The 20408-nt window shown below is 40.6% G+C and overlaps 1 protein-coding gene across 2 annotated transcripts in view; it reads left to right on the forward strand.

Annotated features, from left to right (window-relative positions):
- Positions 1-20408, forward strand: part of RAPGEF5 (Rap guanine nucleotide exchange factor 5) — a 159441-nt gene that overhangs the window by 115117 nt on the left and 23916 nt on the right. For both annotated transcript variants that reach the window (XM_074150165.1, XM_074150166.1), the window contains 7 exons: positions 7928-8006; positions 10057-10201; positions 12076-12173; positions 12964-12994; positions 13946-14024; positions 17042-17191; positions 19912-20009. In XM_074150165.1, the coding sequence (XP_074006266.1) occupies positions 7928-8006; positions 10057-10201; positions 12076-12173; positions 12964-12994; positions 13946-14024; positions 17042-17191; positions 19912-20009 (680 nt within the window). The remainder of the gene's footprint in view (positions 1-7927; positions 8007-10056; positions 10202-12075; positions 12174-12963; positions 12995-13945; positions 14025-17041; positions 17192-19911; positions 20010-20408) is intronic.

A 20408-nucleotide genomic window follows, 5' to 3' on the forward strand; every position in this document is an offset into this window, starting at 1 on the left:
GTCATAAGGTGCATTATCAAACCCAGCTTTTCAGTCATACATAGGAAGATAAAAAACCTAAAGGATTCAGCTGGCTTGGGTTGGTTTTTTTCCTGCAAATGTACTCTGGAGGATGAACCTCACTAAATGCTAAAGAAGTGGCTGGTCCTGCAAGGTAGAGGTGACGCAGTGAATGTAAATGGGAGCAAATTTTGACAGTGTTGGTCATCTTTAAGTTCGGATTTCTGGCTAATACTGGTAAGTGTATTAACATAAGGGGATGTCAGGAGCTAAACATATGGTTGTCCCATCATCTTTGCCATAATCACAAACGGGAAATGGCATAGCTAAAGAGTTTTAGAATTTGTTGTATGTTGTCTAAAATACATTTATTCTTCTCTCTGTCTTTGTCTTTCTCAAAAAATCCCCCCCAAAACTTCAAAGAGGTCTCATTACCGCACAAAGCTCAGAGCTTCCATTGATGTTTGAAAAATGTGTGTGTAACCCCCATGCACATTTCATGCTGCTGGAGTTCCTGCACCCTGCCCTCCGTTAGATCATAGTCCAGTTCTAACGTGTTTCCCGATGAAGAAGATCTTATGATCTCCTTCTATTTGGTGTGTTTCTGAAAGATAAATTGAGCAGTAAGGACATTGAGCGATTTCCTCGGCTTGGAAAGCAGAGAGTTCAGAGAGTACTATTTTTAATTCAGTACATGAGTTTTCATCCTTTTATTCAGTTTAATTCTCTCATAGTGAAAACCGCAACTGCTATATAGCATGAGTAAGGGCTGCTGAACTGACACTACAAAATTGCCGTTAAGAGTAGTTTTAACCTACAAGTTAACCACGAATTCTAGTGGCTTGTTCATTCAGGCAATATTTTTTTTTTTTCCTTTTTTTTTTTTCCAGTCTCCCTATAGGTTTGGCCTCCTCCAGCAAATCCTTGGAGAAAGCTGAATAGCTACTTTGCATAAAGTGGAAAAAGACTTGCATTCCAGTACTCTATCTATATTTTCTTATAATCCGATTTAGTGTGGAATACAAGTCTGAAAAACCCCTAAATCTTCCTGTAATTCTTGCACAGCCATTCACAATGGATTTGTACAGTGCGAAGTGGAAGACATTTGGGTTCAGAATGGTGATAAGTTTTCAAAAAAAACCCAACCCAGATGAGTTATTTTTCTTTGCAGTTTCACAGATTTCACTATTAGTACCCTTCCCCAACTAACAATACATAGACAATCTGCAGATAAAGGAATGTGGAGTTTCTATGTTTATATTCTTCTGTATAGAGGAAGTTACCTTTTATAAACCATGTAATTATCAGAAAAAAAAAGATTTATGCGTTGCATATTTAAAATCCTGTTGTCCTTCTTGTTTTGCGTAGCTTTATTTTTTCTTAATATTTAAGTAAGCATGTAATGGAAGGCAAAGAACATGGAAGCAGAAATGCTGTAGGGTGTGTAAGATGAGTGTATAGAATAGAAATGCTATAGAGTGTGTAGAATAGGATGCGAAAACTTGCTCTGTAAAATCTGATATGAAAAAGTGGTTCTTGTCAGCTCGACAACCACAGTTTGTCACTGAAAGTGAGAGGACTTGTTTGGCCTATTTTTCACCATTTTGTTGTTGTTGGTAGCTGTTAAGAAGCAGCAAAACAAAAAACTATTCAGGATGTAACAGGATGATCAGAAAACCAGAACAAACTGGAATTTGTCTTCGAGTTATCTCTTCTTGTGCGTATAAAGGGATTAATGACTTGGTGCTGGCATTAGGAATAATTATATCTGGCTTAGCTGGACAGGGTGTCTAATATTAGCAACAGAGTAATAGGTATATTCTGAATGTGGTTTAAGCTATTGAACATGTTTGTAATGTAAATGCGTATACGGTATTGTTTTAGCTGTGATGGTCTAAAGACCCCGGTTGGTGCCCATGCATACTATTAAGTAATATGTGAACATACAGATTGCTGGGTGGGTAGTTAGAGAGGTGTATCTATCTGTAACACTGGAATATTTCTCTACTTTTCCTTCTTTACTCATTCTATGTGATAGCTGAACTAAAACATTTGCTTTTTAAAAACTGTCCTCAAATAATTTATTAAAAAGTTTAAGTTTTTCTCCATTTGACAAAGGCATTTCCTTTAGATTAAATCTCTTGTCATGTCTGTGTATCAAGTTCTTAATGTGAGACTGTTCCACTGATGCCTTGTGCCACTGTGGTAGCTTAAGAAAATGCTAAAGTTTGAGAAGAGCTTACAGATGTTAGACATGGCAACACCGTGAAGTGCACTGCCTCTCCTGATCTGTTAAATGCGCGTCGTGGATGATTTCTGGCTACAGATTTGTATTTATCTCTGTCCTAAGGCTTAGTAATTGATACCCTGCCTAGAGAAGAGGGTGGAGAAGGGAGAAAATAAACCATTGAAAAATGAAATTTGGTGTGTAAACCCATGTGAGAAACCCATTTTACCCTCCTGGCATTTAAAAACATGCCCTCACATTTAGTTAATATTTGAAGAGTTGCCCTCTTGGAGAGAAAGTGTCTGATCTGGTTAGAGAGGTAAGTGGGCACATGGAAAGCAGCAGGGAACTCTCTGATTTTTGAAGTACAGGGGAATATACAGTGACTTCTCTTCTAGACGTATTGCTGGGTCCTTTAGTTACCAGCTGAAAGCAGATGTTCCCTGGGTAATTCAGTGTGTCAGAACATCCCATGCCTACATACTACTCTTGCCATCCCTCAGCCACCATGACTGTATCTTGCAGAAGGACTTGTGTATCACAGAAAGATGGGAAGAGTGGTACTAACTGCTCCCAGTGAAGCTGGTGTCTACGCTGCCTTATTTCACCTGGGGAAAGAGGGGGAACACACAGCCTGTGAGAAACTGTCTCAGGGGAAGCTGGTGTGAATTGATTATTTAATAACAAACAAGCACAGTGCCTGCTTTTTGATTATTTTTATGCCTATAATAATCACACACATTCAGTGTGGTGCGATCGCTGCCTAAGGCTGCCCCAAAGAGCTGCAAGAACAGGAGCCCATTGAACTTGTGCTGGTTCTGCTGCATGTCTTAATGAAGCTTTAAAATGCTTGAAATTGTCTTTGAAATATTCCATAGCTGCAAGCTAACTCCATACTTTGTAATAATTGCTTAGCCAAATAAAGGAAAATTGTGAGGAACAAAGAAAAATTAGATTGATGGCTAGAAGAAAATGGTTAAATAAAAAATTCATGAAGAAGAGAAATTAAAAAAAAAATAGCATAGCATCACAGACTTTTGCACAAAGACTTCCCTTCCAATGGGGTTTTTTTCTTTTCCAGCTATTACTGTGCATTTCGTTCTCCCTGTTTGCTACAAACACTAGAAAAACTTTTTCTGTGGGAATAATGGGGAAGCTGGTCACAAATTTATGCAGACACTGGGACACAGAATAAAATTTGAAAGCAGAGATATGCATTTCACTGCCATTCTGAATAGGGCTATGGTGCATTGTAAATAATTAATGACTTGACTGGAATTGCCTTTTTTTTTTAACTCTTAAATCAACTGTGACTAAACACAAAAACACCAGAAAAACTTCTGTTCATAATTATCAGCTCAACTTCTACACTTATATCCCTTCCTCATTCAAATTCACTGCTCTTGGTGGCTATTAGTAACACAGAATGAAAAATTGGCTGTGAATGAATTCTCTTATGCTTAGCCATTCTTTTTTTTGCAGGTTAAGACCAGCAAATCCTCATTTGCGGACATGTATTAATGTCCAGAAATATCTGAGGAGTGTGCAATTGTTTGTTGAATAGAATCATAGAATCATCCAGGTTGGAAGAGACCCTTGGGATCATCGAGTCCAACCATCTACCCTACACTACAGAGTTCTCCCCTATATCATATCCCCCAACACCACATCTAAACGTCTCTTAAACACATCCAGGGATGGTGACTCAACCACCTCCCTGGGCAGCCTATTCCAATGCCCGACCACTCTTTCTGTGAAAAATTCTTTCCTAATGTTCAGTCTAAACCTACCCTGTTGGAGCTTGAAGCCATTCCCTCTTGTTCTGTCATTAATTACCTGTGCGAAGAGACCAGCACCAACCTCTCTACAGTGTCAAGTAGTTGTAGAGAGTGATGAGGTCTCCCCTCAGCCTCCTCTTCCTCATACTAAACAGTCCCAGCTCCTTCAACCGCTCTTCATATGATTTGTTTTCCAGGCCCTTCACCAGCTTCGTTGCCCTCCTCTGCACTCGCTCCAGCACCTCCATATCTCTCTTGTATTGAGGTGCCCAAAACTGGACACAATATTCGAGGTGTGGCCTCACCAGTGCTGAGTACAGGGGCACAATCACCTCCCTACTTCTGCTGGTCACGCTATTTCTAATACAAGCCAGGATGCCGTTGGCTTTCTTGGCCACCGGGGCACACTGCCGGCTCATATTCAGCCGCTTGTCAATTAGAACCCCCAGGTCTCTTTCTTCCAGGCAGCTTTCCAGCCACGCTTCCCCAAGCCTGTAGCAATGCACGGGGTTGTTGTGGCCCAAGTGCAGAACCTGGCACTTGCCCTCGTTGTTGAGAACAAATTATTTTTGAAGAGTCACTACACCCTCAGGTTTTGTGTCCTTGCTTTGGCACAAAAAACCATTCTGGAATGATTTTAAATTACAGTGTATTTAGGATGAAAATACAGAAGATAGTTACAGTGAACAGTAGGACTTCAGGGAAATACCTACAGGCTAGTGCAGGCATTTTAAAGTATGCGTATTATTGTAAAGTCTTTAGGTGACGTCTGGTAATAGATATTTAATCTAGCAAAAAAGCACTTCCATTGTTTACTTGTTAAAGTAATTTAACAGATGAGTGATGCTATTAACAGACCACATAGAGGATGCAGACTTTTTTTGTTCAAAACATTCCTTTAGGGTTGAAATCTCTAAACAAGTTCAGAGGCAATTTGAAGAGATCTAGCCTATATACAAGCAATTGGAATCACAATTTATGAACTCTTTTTCTTCTTAGTATTTCTTCTGCGTTTAGAAGAAGAAAGATATCATGATGTATACATACACATGACTAAATTGGCTGAGTGATATACCTTGTTTTGATAAGGTTGTTAGAAGCCAAAGGCTGTGAATAGGTAGATGTATGATTGAGCATGCAGAGAGAGGGAGATGAATAGAGAGCATAAAGCCAGTTGTAAAATATATGAACAAACATACAATTTTAATCTTCCCTTCGCTATTTTTTTTGAGAGTTGCATTAGTAATATCTGTAGCATAGTTCTTGCAAAAAGCTTAAGAAAAAAAATAAAAAAATCCTCAAATCATAGCAAACCAACCTTCCTTCCCGCTCCAACACTTTGGGGTTCTCGAATAATTGAAGGTAGACAACCGGAAAACAGATGTTTGGGTATTAAAAATAAACTTTTAAGTTGTTTTTTTAACAGCAGTAAGTATGATAAAGGCACACTATGTTGAACCATTGCAGAAGTTCGTTGATAAGCATTCCTGCTTTGCTTCAGCTGGTGTACACGGTTAGGTATTCCTGAAACTCCACTAGCACCTATACAGAGTAGAAAGTTATGGAAATAATCTGATTTTCAATGTATCTTTGACTTCATGAGGATCACTGCACAGTCACATAGTTTGGTCAAGAACTAAAATGTGGTTGTTGACTTCAAGAACAACAGTTTCCAAATAAGTGTTTGTGAAACCTCCAACTTTAATAGCTGCATAGTGTCATCCAAAAGATGCACAACAGAATGAATAGATGACCTTTCACATAAAGAACAAGCTGTTTACAATGTCTTTTCGTTTACTGAGACAAAATCTTCCTTTTATACAGAGATAATACTTTCCGTTGTTTTTAACAATATAAAGAATTTAATTGTTCTGTTTCTGAATGCAAGGGGTTTTAGCTATATGTCTTCAGATAAGGAGGAGGACTCTTTCTAGACAAGCTGTGTTAAATGCATTGATCTAGCTAGGTTGTTTTTTTTTAATAAAAAAACCAAACTAACAATAGAGGTATTTTGAATCCCATGCTCACAGGGTGGGGTGTCATTAGCTATCCTTCCATGTGACATCCACATGCTATCTGGCTTTGAATGATATATGGATGAATTCTGTCATCCTGTACCCTGGCTATGGGGTTAATAATTTACTGACAAGGGAGTCCAGGGCAGCTGTAACTGAAATTGGTCTAAATTATTGTGAAATTGCAGTCTTGGTGTGAAAAGCTGCTGGGATGCTCTCAGGTGCACATTCGTACACAAGCACTAGCTTGGACTGGAACAGATCACGAACAAATAGTGAGAAAATCAGGCTCAGCCTTACCTTTCTCATGTGAGGTATGGTTCAGCCCTTAGTCTTTGTAGTTGTAAATCTGCCACTTAAATCACAACTGGCTAACCGGGTGCTAACTAGTAACAACTAGTTATACTGGTAAAGTATTTTTTTGCTCTGCAGTATAAGCGGAATTACTTTTGTTATTGTTCAGCCTCTGTCCATGTTCCTGTTCTTATCTGACAAAGCAGGTGGTGCAAACCTGTTTTCTTGTTAAAGAAAAAACAGTGCATATGCTGGAATTCAAAGAAATATGGTGAGCAGGAGCTTCTCAAAACTTGAGGAAAATCTTACCCTTTTGGGAAGAAAAAACAAAACCAAAAAACCAAACACATTTTTATTTTGGGGGTAAAAAGAACAATATAATTCTCTTGTCTGTTTGCAGAAAAATAAAGATTTTGTTATTTGTGAACCAAATACAAATACATCCCTAGATCACACAACATTTTTTAAGAATTACAGAATAATTTCAGTTGGAAGGGATCTGTGAAGGCATCTGGTCCAACCCCTGCTCAAAGCGGGTCCAGTAAGACCAGGATGCTCAAGGCTTTGCCCAGGCAAGCCCTGAATATACCTGATACTGGAGATTCTTCAGCCTGTCTTGAAAGCCTGTCCCAGCGGTTGACCTTCCTCACAGGAGGAAAAAAAGGTCCCTTGTATCTAGACAAATTTTCCCTTGTTGCAAACTCTGATGGTTGCCCCTTGTGATTTTTGCTGCACACCTCCAGGAAAAGCCTGACTTGGTCTTCCCTCTACTCTCCCGTTGGGTTGTTGAAGACCACCACAAGATTACCCCTGAGCCCTCTCACGCTAGAGCAGACCCAGTCCTTTCAGCCTCCCTGCTGTGTAAAGGTTTGGAAAAGTCCTAAAACTAGTTTGTCATGGGCATGAGGAATGAGAAAGTTACACTGAGATCCGTTTATCTTGACAACCTGAGGTGCTACCACTGCAGTGGGTAAAGACAGTCTGTCAGCAAGTACCTTCAAAACATTTTTATATGATAGAAACTAGATGGAGGAACATCAGAAGAAGCAAAAAACTTCAGTAATGTAATTAAATACACCTTAGATAAAATGTCTCTGTGCTTACAGCGATGCCCACAAGACTAACCAGCTAAAGATTTGAATATATGTACTTCACGGTTCTCAACTACTCTGTGTACATGTTAATCATGGTACATGGCAATCGCAGTTTTCTCTCTCCTATTACAAAAAGGTTTGCTTCTGAATTTCCAGAACAACTTAGCTGGTAGGAAGGCTGTTTTGCATGTAGCAGAGCCAAGCAGGATGGTGGTGTTCATGATAAGGAGTCTTTTTCACCGATTCCTGAACTGTGGCTTATTTTGTGCATATTTGTGCTTGTTGTTTTTTTTTTTGAGAACTGCGGATGTGCTTGTTAAATAAAGGATCTGATCTCTGCAGCAGCGACATGTTGTTAACTGTTTGAAACTTCAAGTTTGATGTATTCTGTATGCTTTGGACCTTTTTTTGGGGGGGGTAGGGGGCCCTATTCCTGCCGCGCACTGTAACAGGAGTAGATATTCTCTTCCTCCTCTCAGTAATAAATTGTACCTTGGGCTTTTTTGTCTTCCTCTGCAGAAACTCTCCTGGATGACTTCCTTCTCACGTACACAGTCTTCATGACGACTGATGACTTGTGCCAGGCACTTCTGAGGCAATATCCTTTTATTAAGTGTGGTATTAACAGGGGTCACACACCTACACTTAGGCTTATATATTGTCAAGCCTTATATCAAAAGTAGTAAATTGCATGCCTGGGATAATTAATTTTGCTCTTTGCATATTGGTATAATTGAAATACAACCCTGCGTGATTATTTTGATGTTGCATGTAAAAATGGTGAGAAAGGAGAACAATTGTCAAACATTTATTATGGCATGCTTAGGATGTGGACTGCACCCGGGGTTTTGGCATCACACCCCATGAAATGCATGAATAAGTGGGAGAAACATCGGAAGACAGCAATGGGAATTATTAGAATTCTAGAAAAAAAAAGACCTACAAAGAAGGATTTAAAGAATTGGGATTGTTTTACGGAAAAAAGGGAAACTATAAACGAGATAGTCTTCAGGTACCTAAAGAGGAAGGGAAGAATCTATTCCCATATCGATTCCAAATGGAACAAGAGGCAATGAGAGTAAATTGCTGTAAAACAGTTTCATGTGAGACGCTACATTAAGAAAAGAAACACTGGAGTGGAAAATGTGAGACAGTAGAATCTTTGATACTGGATAATATTAAGAAGAAACTAGAAAATATATTCCAAGGATAGCATAGGGTATATGTGAGTCTCTCTTAGGGTGGACTAGTTTAGCATGTCTTTCACGGTCTCTTCAGTCCAATTTTCATAAGGTTTTATGATACTTGGAATTCAATTCATATCTGTAGCTTCCTAAATTCAGGTTATGTTATTTTCTTAACTCAAATCGGTTGTGGAGGAAGAGCTTCAAACTGGAAAAATTAAATCCAAATTTGGATACGAGTTCCCCGAATTGGCACATGCCTGTAAACAGAGAGAGAGATACATTCACCTGTTAAAACATTTAGCATTTGCATAGCTGAGGAATCAATAAACAAAAAATTCTTGCTCTGAAGTTGAATGTACAAAGCTAAAGCTGTCTCTGAATAAGCCTGTATCCAAAACATACGCCTTTGTGTATGTGCGTACTTCATAAGAATGCTTGAAAGATGTATCGAAGCAGACACCTAACTCATAGCAGCCAAGCAATCTTCTGTCTGCTGGTTTGGTTTGAAGTTACACAAACCTAACTGCTACAAAAACAACATTTAAAATGGAGTTAAAACCTCTTCAGACCTATATGTTAATTCTTAGAATACCTCTATGTGTGTAATACATTTCAGAATATGTGATGAGAAAAATGAAGAATAAGTATTTTACAGTCTCTGCTCCTTTTATCATATGATACAGTATATAAGTCTTAACTTATTTTGAGGTAAAAGAATTTTTTTCTTGTATTTCCAATTACTTCAATAATATGTGGGCTATTGTTTGAATGAACTTGTAGCTATAATGTGAACTTGGTTTCTTTTTTTTTTTTCTTTTCTTTTTTTCCTCTGTATCTTTTGTGATGAAAACATCGTCTTTCACCTAATCAAAGAATAGCGAAGGGACAGGAACAATGTACAAAGTGGGTATCTTCTGTCATTTGGTGTTTCTGCTTTGTGAATAGAGAACAATGGTGGAAATAGATTCTTTCACCTTCTTTTTTTTATTTTAATATTTCTCCCGATAGGGTAATTTGTGCAGGGAAAAAGAAACTGTCTTCCTCTGCCTGTTTTTTTTTTGTTGTTGTTAATGATGCATTGTCCTCCTTCTCCAGACATTCGCGTTGGCATCAGTGTGCGGGACAAAGGTTCATTCACAGTTCGGCAGAAAAGATATGACTCAACATTGTATAATTCATTTTGAATTGATTTTACTTTTATAGACTTGCCTCTCTAATCTATAAAGGAGAAATAAAAATCCCGTTGACACAGGAGATGAACTGACATTTCTATTACTGAGCATTTCATTTCAAAAAGTTGATGAAACTCTCTAAAGCTCCAGGTGGGATAAAACACATAAAGCTGAGCAATGTAGTAAAAAAATCTTTCATTAGCAAATGAGATGATTGCAAGATATTTTTCATCACTTAATTTTTAAGTTTTAAGTGAGGCCTTAGTATTTGTTCCTTAACCTACTGCACCTATTGTGCCAAGAACCACCAAGGCAAAGAAGATGACTCTGATGTGTCCTGTAGGAAACGAAAAGTCTTGCATTTGGTGTCTCAGTGGACTTCTCTATACAAAGACTGGTTACACGAAGATGAGCATTTAAAACAATTTTTAAAGGTATTGAAACACTTTCCGATGCATTTCAGCACTGTTTAATTATCATACTTTGTCTAAAAAGCCCCGACAGCAAAATCTCTAATGTAAAATGTTTTACATGTTTCTTCCTTGAATGCCTTAGAGATAGTCAGCTTGAAGAGAAAATTTGTAAAGTCAATACATTCAATGTCAAAAACATTACTTTCACATATGAAACTAGAAAATGGGAAAATCTAGGAAAGTAAGAAAACTACAATGATATGGATGTTCCTTGGACACAGTGGTTGTCTCTGCCAGAACGGGGTTCACAGTCAGTACCCAGAGGATCATGGATGAAGAGAGAGTTTTGTGGTCCTTATAAGAGATGCTACTTTGTCTGAGGAGTGAAATGCTATTCCCTAGTGTTTGTCAGGTGCACACGGAGAGCAGCACAGCTTTATCTATTTTTAATAAATAAAATGAAGTCCTTGCATAATAGCAAGGAACTTCTGATCTTTCTGAATGAGTTCCAAAAGCTTTTATAATTCCCTTGTAAATTTGCAAGTAGCCATGTTGTCGCTGACCTGTGATCCATGTGGTTGTTGATTTTTTTTATTTATTTTTTCCCCTGCTGGTTGAAAGATGAAAGTATTTTAGGAGACTTTGCAGGATCTTCCACCTTTCCTGATGAAACTCTTTTGTCTACAACTGGGGGTCTTCTTAAGGCTCTTGTTGCTCTCTTCAGTCATTCTCTCAAGACAAAGGAGTGAGACATTGAACTTGATTTGAAGAAAGTCTTGAGCTTCCTTTTTTGTTTATTTGTTTTGTTTTTGGAGTAGGACACACTGCCTATAGAAGCAGAAGTCTTGGGATTTGTGCTGTTTGGTACTGGATGTGTAGTGCTGTCCTGGAAAGGGGACATCATTCCAGCTCTCAGTTAGGTTACACCGTGTTGCACGTATCTTGATGCCGAGCTTTGTCTTTCTGGCCACGGAGATGTGTGACTGTGTATTGTCACACAATTTCTCTGCTTGAGGCTTCTGTGCAGCATCAAGCAGCAGTGATGTTAATGATGGTTGAAGTTATGCCTGCAAAAACAATATTTAGGATTGTAGGCCAGAATCACTCATGCTGAAATTTATGAATGTCGGGGTGTTAATTGGATAAAAGCAAACCTGATGATTCAGCTCATACGTTTGATCCTTATTTTCTTGAAAGAGAAAGAGAAGGATCTATGTCCATATGCTGAAAATGTATAGAGAAAGTATTTCCTATGATTTCAGTCATGACAACCAGTTCTGTTTATTTGTCTGAGGCAGTGATTTTTACATTTAACTGAGCTTCCTGATTGATGATATTCAGACAATGCCTCCCCCAAAAATAAGAAATAGCGTTTGTTTATTTATTTATTTATCGGTTTACAACTAGGAGCACATTGTTACTTGTTTGTGAGACATCAACACCATGTAAAATGCATGCAAACATGAGGAAAAGTGAAAGAGAACGTTCTCCATTTTAAAAGTCTTAATCAAATGAACCTGTTTATTATCATTTTGGACAAGTGATGATGGTGTGGTATGTTCTTACGCATCAGAATGTGTTCTTCTGACCTAACCCAGATTTCATGTAAAAGCCACAAGTGTTGCTTTAAGTCTAGCGGTTTGTAGACAAATGAGTGTCAACATTTTGCCCTCTCACTCCATGATGGCACAAAGAGTGTTTCTCCAAAAGCGAGCTGGATATTGACCAGTCTGGAAGTTTAAACAGGAACATTCTCTCCTTGTGGATCTTGCATAAATGTAATGATGAAATTTATTTTAGTAGGCTAGTGCCTGAATTGTTTTAGACCGCTGATGTGATGCTTTAGATTTATGTTTGGATTATCAGATGTTTGCAGATACTGTTTTATTTTGTAGACGATATACAGGAATGTGTTAGATGATGTGTATGAATATCCCATTCTTGAGAAGGACCTGAAAGAATTTCAGAAGATACTTGGGATGCATCGTCGTCAGTAAGTATTGATTATATTTGTGATCAAGTCTCCTTTTATTTAGAGTGTAATTTATTTTTGTTGTCATCTTGCTGTAATTCAGTAAAGTGATGAGTGATACAAGTACTATATTCATTTTTTTCAAATCATCTCTTCTTTAAACTAAAGCTAAATTATTCAATCTTCTCTGATGTTTGTTGAGTGGTGTGTGTGGTTCAGCAGTCACTCCCAATCAATTTTGGTTGGGATGACTTGCAAGTAGTGCGAGACTTTGTGGAAAAGCTGGCAAAATTTCCCTTGGAAGCTGCAGTCTGTGACTTCAGATGGTACCTTCATTCTCATTCTCTCTCTGCAATCTGCAGTACTGAGCAGCAAATCTCTTTTGCAATAGTCGTCTCAGGGTTATTATTTTACTAATAATTACGGTATTTGTAAAAGGTATTTCCTTGGCACGTTTTTCCAACAACTGGAGTTTTTTTTCTCTGGTTTGGCCGTTGGGAAAGTGGAAAGAGCTGTGTCCCTGATGGTGACCCTGACTCCTTACTCTGGGGGTCCAGGCTGTGTCCGTGTTCTTCGGCAGCTTGTGGGCTGGCAGTGTTGCTTTTTTCCCTGCTTTGGTTGTGCAAGTCACAGATAAGTTTTCTGGCTGAGCCAGATGCCTTTAGCTTTCCCTGAAGGAGCTCTGCAGCCGTTCTGCAGTGACCATTTAATGCTAAAAACTTTCTGATGCTGTCAACTTCTTAATAGCTAAAACTTCCTTGTCCTAATCTTTGGATGGAAAGAATAATTTGGATTTTCCTTTTTGTTTCAGCACTGTAGATGAATATTCACCTCACCGGAAGGTAATGCAGACCTAATTGTTGCTGGTTGCTAGATAACTTCTTGTCTCACTTTCTTCCCTTCTGCCTACTTTACTTTCTTTTCTTGCCTTCTCAATTGGAAGTGACTGGTGGCCAAAAACATGACAGGATACATCAGTGAGGTTAGACCTGCAACGTTGCTTAAGGAATTTTTTTTTTTCCTACCGGTGCAGCCTGGTTATCAGCTGTGTGAGTTAACCTGCAGTGGCTGTGACAGTATTAGCATCTTAACAAGATGCTCTGAGATGTCAGAATTCAGGAGAGGCCGGGGAGCGTGTCCCCATCAGGCTGGAGGGATGTAGCAACCTGAGCAAACCGGGCTGAGCACACGCGTTGACTACGGATGTCAAGTAGGCAGAGCAAAGGGGGGATATGTTGTGACAGGGACAGAGAAAGAAAGAGAGGAACATGAATCCCTCTATTTAACCGGAGAGAGAAGATGCAGCCAGAGTAAGCTGGAGTACAGACTGAACAGAGGTGAATTGCTGTGCTCGACATATTTACTGGGCTGAAGCTGAAGTGTGTAATAAGCTTAAATGTTACTGTGGAAATGTGGAAGGCAGAGCGTGAGACTGTAGTGAAACTGCTAAATTTCCTATTGGTACATAGGAAATGTATATAAGAATAAGTGTATAATATATATATGGTCTCTGAACATGGCTACAGAGAACCTTGAGTCATGCAGGCTGCTTAGCCTAGGCATGTCCTGCTTCCTCCAAAATCCCCACCTTGGCCATGGCTTAGTAAGGCAACTCCCAGTTCACCGATCCAAGAAAGGGTGGGTGGATTTCCTATACAGAAACCTTCTTGGCCAGGCGTATGGGCTGAATGCTGTGTTGTGTGAATTACTGCTTTGTAAAGGACAAGGATGCAGAGAGTCACTGTCATCTCACCTTTTTTTTTTTTTTTTTCCCCTCCCACACTGTCTCACAGAACAAAACCTTTTTCCACCAGTTCAGTCTAAAGGAGAACTGGCTGCAGCACAGAGGAACCATGAATGAAACAGAAGAAAGTAAGTATGATTGAAAGAGTGGAGGAAAAGCTCCAAAACTGCGAAATTGTTTCTCAAGGGCTGCCCATAATGCGAATTTTTTTTTAACAGCTTCTGAACAGGACCTTAAGAAGAAAAATTTGACTGTGTAAGGTTAACTTCCCACCTCCTACTCTGCAGGGGTTGGTTCAACAGTGACATGACATCTCAAGGGCTTTTTGCCTCCACTGGGCTCCTGCAGCAGCCCTGTGGCAGAGCTGGGTGCCTCCCAGGAATGCTGGCGGCCCATCCACCAGGTGTTATTCCTGCTCTATTTCGTGCTCTCGGTCTCTTGACCTAGATCTCAGATGCAAAAGGTGAACGAATAAGCCTGTCACGTGAAACGGGGCAGGATCTGCTAACTCTGGGAACCTGCCTTGGTTCCTTCTCGGAAAATGTCTCTGTGTGGAGGGCAAGGTGCCACTTTGCTTTAATGTCAACCATTTCTTAACGCAATTTCCCTTCCTCGCTACTAATGCAGTAACACAGTGAGGCTGTCACCCTCCTGTAACGCCTGTACAAGGAAGGAGGCAGAGAGGAGGATAACACCGTGTAGAGAGAACAGGCGGAAGGGCCTCCTACCTGGAAGTCTCGCCACAGGACGATGTATCTTTGGTTCTCCCTGGGAACAAATGTCCGGAAGTTTATTTGAAGTCAGGATATTTTTAGTGCTCATTTGTGACAGAATAAAAACTGAGCTCCTTCAGTGCCAGGTCTTTCCACACAATACATGCTGCTGATAGATATCCTCTTTCCGTGCTTCAAATACAAGTTTACGTGAGGTTTATGTTATCAAGGCTGTTTCTAAAAATGTCACTTAGGATGGGAACCCCCCCCACTCATTCTTCTTAAAAAGTCAGGCACAGCTCATGGGTGAATTGGGAGGGAAGTGAGCTGGCACCAGAGAGGGGACAGACTGCGTGGCTGTGGGGGCAGAAAAGGCAGGACTCAGAATGGCCAGCCCTGACTGGGTTAAATTGCTTTTATCTCACTTCTGGAGAGCATGAGCCGCAGAATGTGATGGGATTGAGGGCATGAAATAGCAAAAGTGGAGTTGGGGAGAGGAGAGACAGATGCTGAGGGTGGATGTCTAAGCTGGTGCGATGGAGCGCTACTGAGCGATGGGGCTTGTTGGGTCTGTCCAAGCCGCACCATGACACTTGACCGGAGGCATTTTACCCCCTATTGTAACCATTACAGGGTGACCTGTAGCCTATGGCTGCTTCTTCCTACTGGCATTCCCTCCTGCATCTCACAGAGGAGCAGCAGAGGCTCCTGGAAGAGAGGGCATGGTCCGTGCCAATAGACACCACAGACGGGATGTTTGAGAGGTGCCTCAGGGAGCAGGCTTTGGGAGGATCAGCGTGATGGCTGTGCTTGGGAACCTGACCTGTGGATTGGTTTAGTTCAATGTTAAACAAAGGATATGTCAGTAGCCCAGTTATAAATTAACATATTGCTGTCATCTTCCCGTCCCAAATGACAGTGAGAGGGAGATTTCACACAGATTCACTGTAGGCAAGTTGTGTTGCACACTGCATATGGAGGCCAAATATTTCTGTCAGATTTTTTAAAATATATTTTTCTACCTAGTAGTTTAGTGTGCAATTTGATGTCTCTATCTTCTTATGATTTATATCCATTCCGAAGAGAGATTCTGCCATAGGATCAGCATCTGATTTACGGTCTGTCAGCAGAGACAGGTGAAGAAAAAATTATAAAATTAAATTACTTTTCTTCCCCAAGGTTAAATGTTAAGTTCCTCCTTCCTTCTCATGTTCGTTTTTTCTTTACTACAACACACACAAAAAAAAAATATTCTTGAGGAGAGAGTTCTTAACCACTTATGGCATGGTCTGAGTTAATGAAGGTGCCCCAAAGCCGTGAAGATTTGTAGGACAAACAGAGCTATTGCTACATACATCTGTCAATAAAAATAATTTAAAAATGGAGCATTTCTGGAGAAGAAAAGTTTTGTCTTACGCTGACATGGTAGCAGCCTGTTTGCAATAAGAAGTGCTAGAGTAGAAGGAAATGGAAAGTTTAATTAAGCATTGAAGTGAGTATGAAACCAAGAGTTGTGGTGATTCTTATTAGCAGATGCAGTTTTTGAAATATTTATGCAAGTCTGCAGCTCTGTTTCTGCCCTTTTAAGTATGGCAGCTGTATTTCAAAGAACTGGCTACAGCAAACTCGGCAAAAGGTGTATAAACCCAAAATTCTGGCAAGCAGAAGGAGCAGAGCGTCCATCCCTTTTCATAGCAGAAACAAAGTAGTGCCTGAGCTGACCACAGCGTTACTGCTGGGAATCTCCCTCCCAGGGCCTGACCAGCTTGTGGACTTCAGTGGAAGTGATGAGCCCGTGGAATTTCTCCAAACCAGGCCCTTTTATGTGTGCTGCGAGTGGTTCAGGGAAAAAGTTGTCAGAACTAATTGCGTTGCTGTTCGGTCAGCCTCTGCTGGTGCTAAAATACCCTGGCAGCGCAGGCGGTTTAGATGTCTAGACAGATAAGGCAGCAGGAGTGGCTGAAGAGCATGCATCAAGCGCTCTTCTTGCGTTGCTGGCTTTTCCAGGTGGAAGCGGAGGTCCAAAATAATTTCTGCAGCAGACGTGAAATACACTGAAAGGGCGGTGATTTATCTGAACCTAAAAGGAAGGGCGAAAAGATGGCAACAGCTGAGTTTGCAAAGAAGATAAGCTGTAGAGGAGGTTGTCCGTGACAAATCCTCACGCTAGGAAGTCTTAAATAAGTATTGCTGTGGGGATCTCTGTTTCCGTTTGCGTGGCCCTCTCATTTCCCAGGGAGAGGAGGTGGAAAGGGGGGAAATGGTGACGTTTGTGCTTAGTTTCGTGTCCCTGCAGGTCAGGGTGCAGCAGCCACCCTTCCTGCAGCTGCAGCAGCCGAGGCATCGCCATGGTCGCCTCTGCAAGATTCTCCCCTCCTCTCCGTTCAGGTGTCTCTGCCTCCTGCTGAGCGTGTCTTTCTTCCTTTGTGCAGTTTTCTGCCGTGTGTATATAACGGAGCACTCCTATGTCAGTGTGAAAGCTCAAGTGTCCGCTTCAGCTCAGGAGATACTGAAGATTGTAGCAGAAAAGATCCAGTACCCAGAGGAGGAGTTGGCGCTGGTGACAGTGGCGTTCTCTGGTGGTAAATAACTCCCCTTCATCTGATTACTTACCTCTTAGTGCATCGTGTGAGGGAGGGCTGACATTTTCTGGTGCAAAGGATACAGCTGTTCCTGTGCGGGCCCACAGCTGGATGACCACGGGAACAATGAGGAGCTGCTTCCCAGAGAGTCGTTTCCATGGCAACAGCTCATTCTTGGGTACTGTTGGATACGGCATCTCCTCGCTGGGAAGGGAGTGCAAAGGACTCTCAGTCTCCAGCAGTACTGCAAGATTTTATTTTTTCCCCACAGATAAATCTCCTGCTTCCGCATTTAAATTAATTTGGAAGGCGATGAGGCATGATTTGCTTTAAAAATATAAAAGGGAATAACAAATACTATATCCGTGGCTGTTTCCTCACTTATGGCATGGGTAATGAATATTCTCCAGCAGAAAGGAGGGATATTTGCACATATATTTGCACATTTGAGATAGAGAGCAATCCAAGCAGTATTTTGTAAGCAGTCTTGCTTAAAATTGACATTTTCTGCCTATTATGTTAGTGTTTCTCATTGAAAGAAAAGCTTAATGTCTTTTTTAACGAAGACCAGACTGATCATGGGCTGATACTAGGGAGCAGCCAAACCTCCAAGATGTACTTTGGTTTTGATTTTTCTTTTTGGCAGGTCTCAAGCTCTTTGGTCAGATTGTTTTGCTCATTGTGGTGTCTTTTGGCTCTTAGGGAATATAGAGGAAGCAATTTAAGTAGGCGCATAGAAATGCAAAGCTGGATCTACAAAAAGGGGCTAAGAATGTAGAATATCTTGGCCATATTCTCAAATAACATTAACTGGTATCAATCCCTTGGGACAAAGGATGCATCCTTAGAGATATAGCACTCATTGCTGCTACTTTGTCAGTCTAGTTAAATGAAGTATACACAAATGTTGGATTGTTCTGTTTAATTCATAAGTGGAAGGTCACATTTTTCTCTCCCACGCTGGGCTCAATTCAATAGCCATTTTTTTGCAGGGCACTGGTGTGGGTGGCAGGGAGATGGTGCCCTGCTCTGGCTATCGAGGGCATGGAGCAGCCACACGGGAGCATTACACATAGGTGTCCTGGCCAGCCGGGCCACATCATTTGCAAGCAAACTCTTTTTACCCCTATGTGTGCCCAGATGCCCCCAGTGCGTTTTACAGCACTGCCAAATCACTGTGCTGCTGCTGTTGTTTTTCACGTCTTGCACTCCCATTGGAGAGCAGGGCAAGTTTTGCTCTGATAGCAATAAATCAGGTGCTAACTGCCTGCTTGGGTAAAGAAAACCAACAATTCGTAATTAACGAAGCACACTGTTATCTTTAGACCGCATTCTTTCCCAGGAAAGCCACAGAATAGAATTGGTTGCCACTTGGCTGTTCAATAAGAAACAATAATTAAAACGCAGGTGCAATAGGGTTTTCATTTGTACATGACTATTGTAACCCCTAAAACGTTGTTTCGTCATGTTGCCTGGATTGGAGATACCACAATTTCAGTATCGTTGTTCTTATGCATTGTCACTCCTGTGCTGTGAGCAATAAACACTACCCTGCCATGATTTTTTATTTATTTGTTTTTTTGCTATTTGCATGACTCAGAACTGTCATCTGCCGTCCGCTTGGAGGGCAGCAGTATGAGCTTTGGAGAATGCATTTTCATCATACTCCTGAAATGATAAAGCAAATTCTTTTTATTCAAAATTACCTTGAAAAAACATACTGGTAGTTCAACATAAATGTATTTGGCGTCAGTATGAGCATGGATAAAGAGGGAAGAGAGTCTGAAATGATGTTTGGCTCTCAGACTCCTCCTGGTCCTACTCCTCCCTCATGGGCAACAAAAAGTCCAAGGTAGTTGTCAACGTGCTTGTAGTGCTTTTGGGTCTACATTAATACAGTCGCTGTAATCACATCTCACGTGTCAAGTCTCCAGAAGATTACTTGGAGCCTGCAGCACGAGACAGGGCTCGTTTTCCCAGGGCAGATTTTTAGCTGTGTTCTGGGTTTGGCTTTATTTTTCCCCACACCTTTCTCTGGTGCATCCAAGATTGCCCAGAGCTGAATTTGTGCTCTGAAGTGGAGGAAAAAAAAAAAAAAAAAAAAGTCCTTTCTCTTTGCTAACAGTTTGGTGTGTCCTGCTCTTTTACTCAGATGTTTCCTAAATGAGTAAGTTTAGAGGAATTTCTGTAAATACCGTACTGTAAAGGACTCTTGGGCACTGCTCCATGGGGTGAATTTCATGGTGTTGGGAGCCTTTAAACTTCTTTTCTTGTGAAATGGCTGTGGCTACTGATGACATCTCCACCCCTGCTCTTGTCTGCCAGTGACACGCACCAGCTGTCTCGGGAGGCCGAGACACTTTTCTCTAGTGAAAGTCACGTTTACAGTAGATACACTGGGTTGAAATGAAATGTTCTATAATGCACAGGAGGTTAGAATAGATGATTTAAGGGTTTCTCTCTGTCCTGTGTGAAGTCCAGGCTGAAAGCAGGTGCTGGAAGTTTTTCTGCTCGAGTCCAGCATCAGAGAGACATCTCGCCTTTATTGTGCCTGAATAGTGTGGAGATGACGGTCCCCATAGGGACTGGATTTGATGCTTAGTTACATTCTAAGAAGTTGATGTGGCTTTACAAATATATTTGTAGTGTTTTTCTCATATTTATATACAGCTTTTACTCCTTTTTCTGAAGCTTTTGTATTTTGTTTTCTCTTTTTACAGAAAAACACGAACTACAACCAAATGACTTGGCTATCTCAAAATCTTTCGAGTCATCCAGTCGTATGTTTGTCTACCGAAAAGATCTGACTGATTCTTTGGTAAGGGTGTGTATTGTATACTTCCCATTTTTGATTTGTCTGACTCCAGATCAAGAGCTTAATATTCCTCTCAGACGGCTTTTTCAATACAGAGTTTATTTTTGGCTTCCTTAGTAAAGCTTACTGAGCTGCTCTATACCTGAAAAAAAATAAATATCTTGCATTAACAGCAGTTATTTGACTGAACAGTGATGGAATTTGTTCATCAATTTCAAATAGTCCAAAGCTTCTGGACAGCTTAAATCTTTCAATCTACATCAGCCTGGAAAAGCTGACTTGTGCTTGTACAGGACTGGATGGGATAAGGATTATTCAGCGCCCATGTGACTATTTTTTTATTTCTTTTCCTCCCCCTTTGTGCCCCTGTCACACTTAAAGTGGCTGGTACATAATCATACA

This window comes from Numenius arquata, chromosome 7 (assembly GCF_964106895.1).
Source record: "Numenius arquata chromosome 7, bNumArq3.hap1.1, whole genome shotgun sequence".
Taxonomy (NCBI): Eukaryota; Metazoa; Chordata; class Aves; order Charadriiformes; family Scolopacidae; genus Numenius; species Numenius arquata.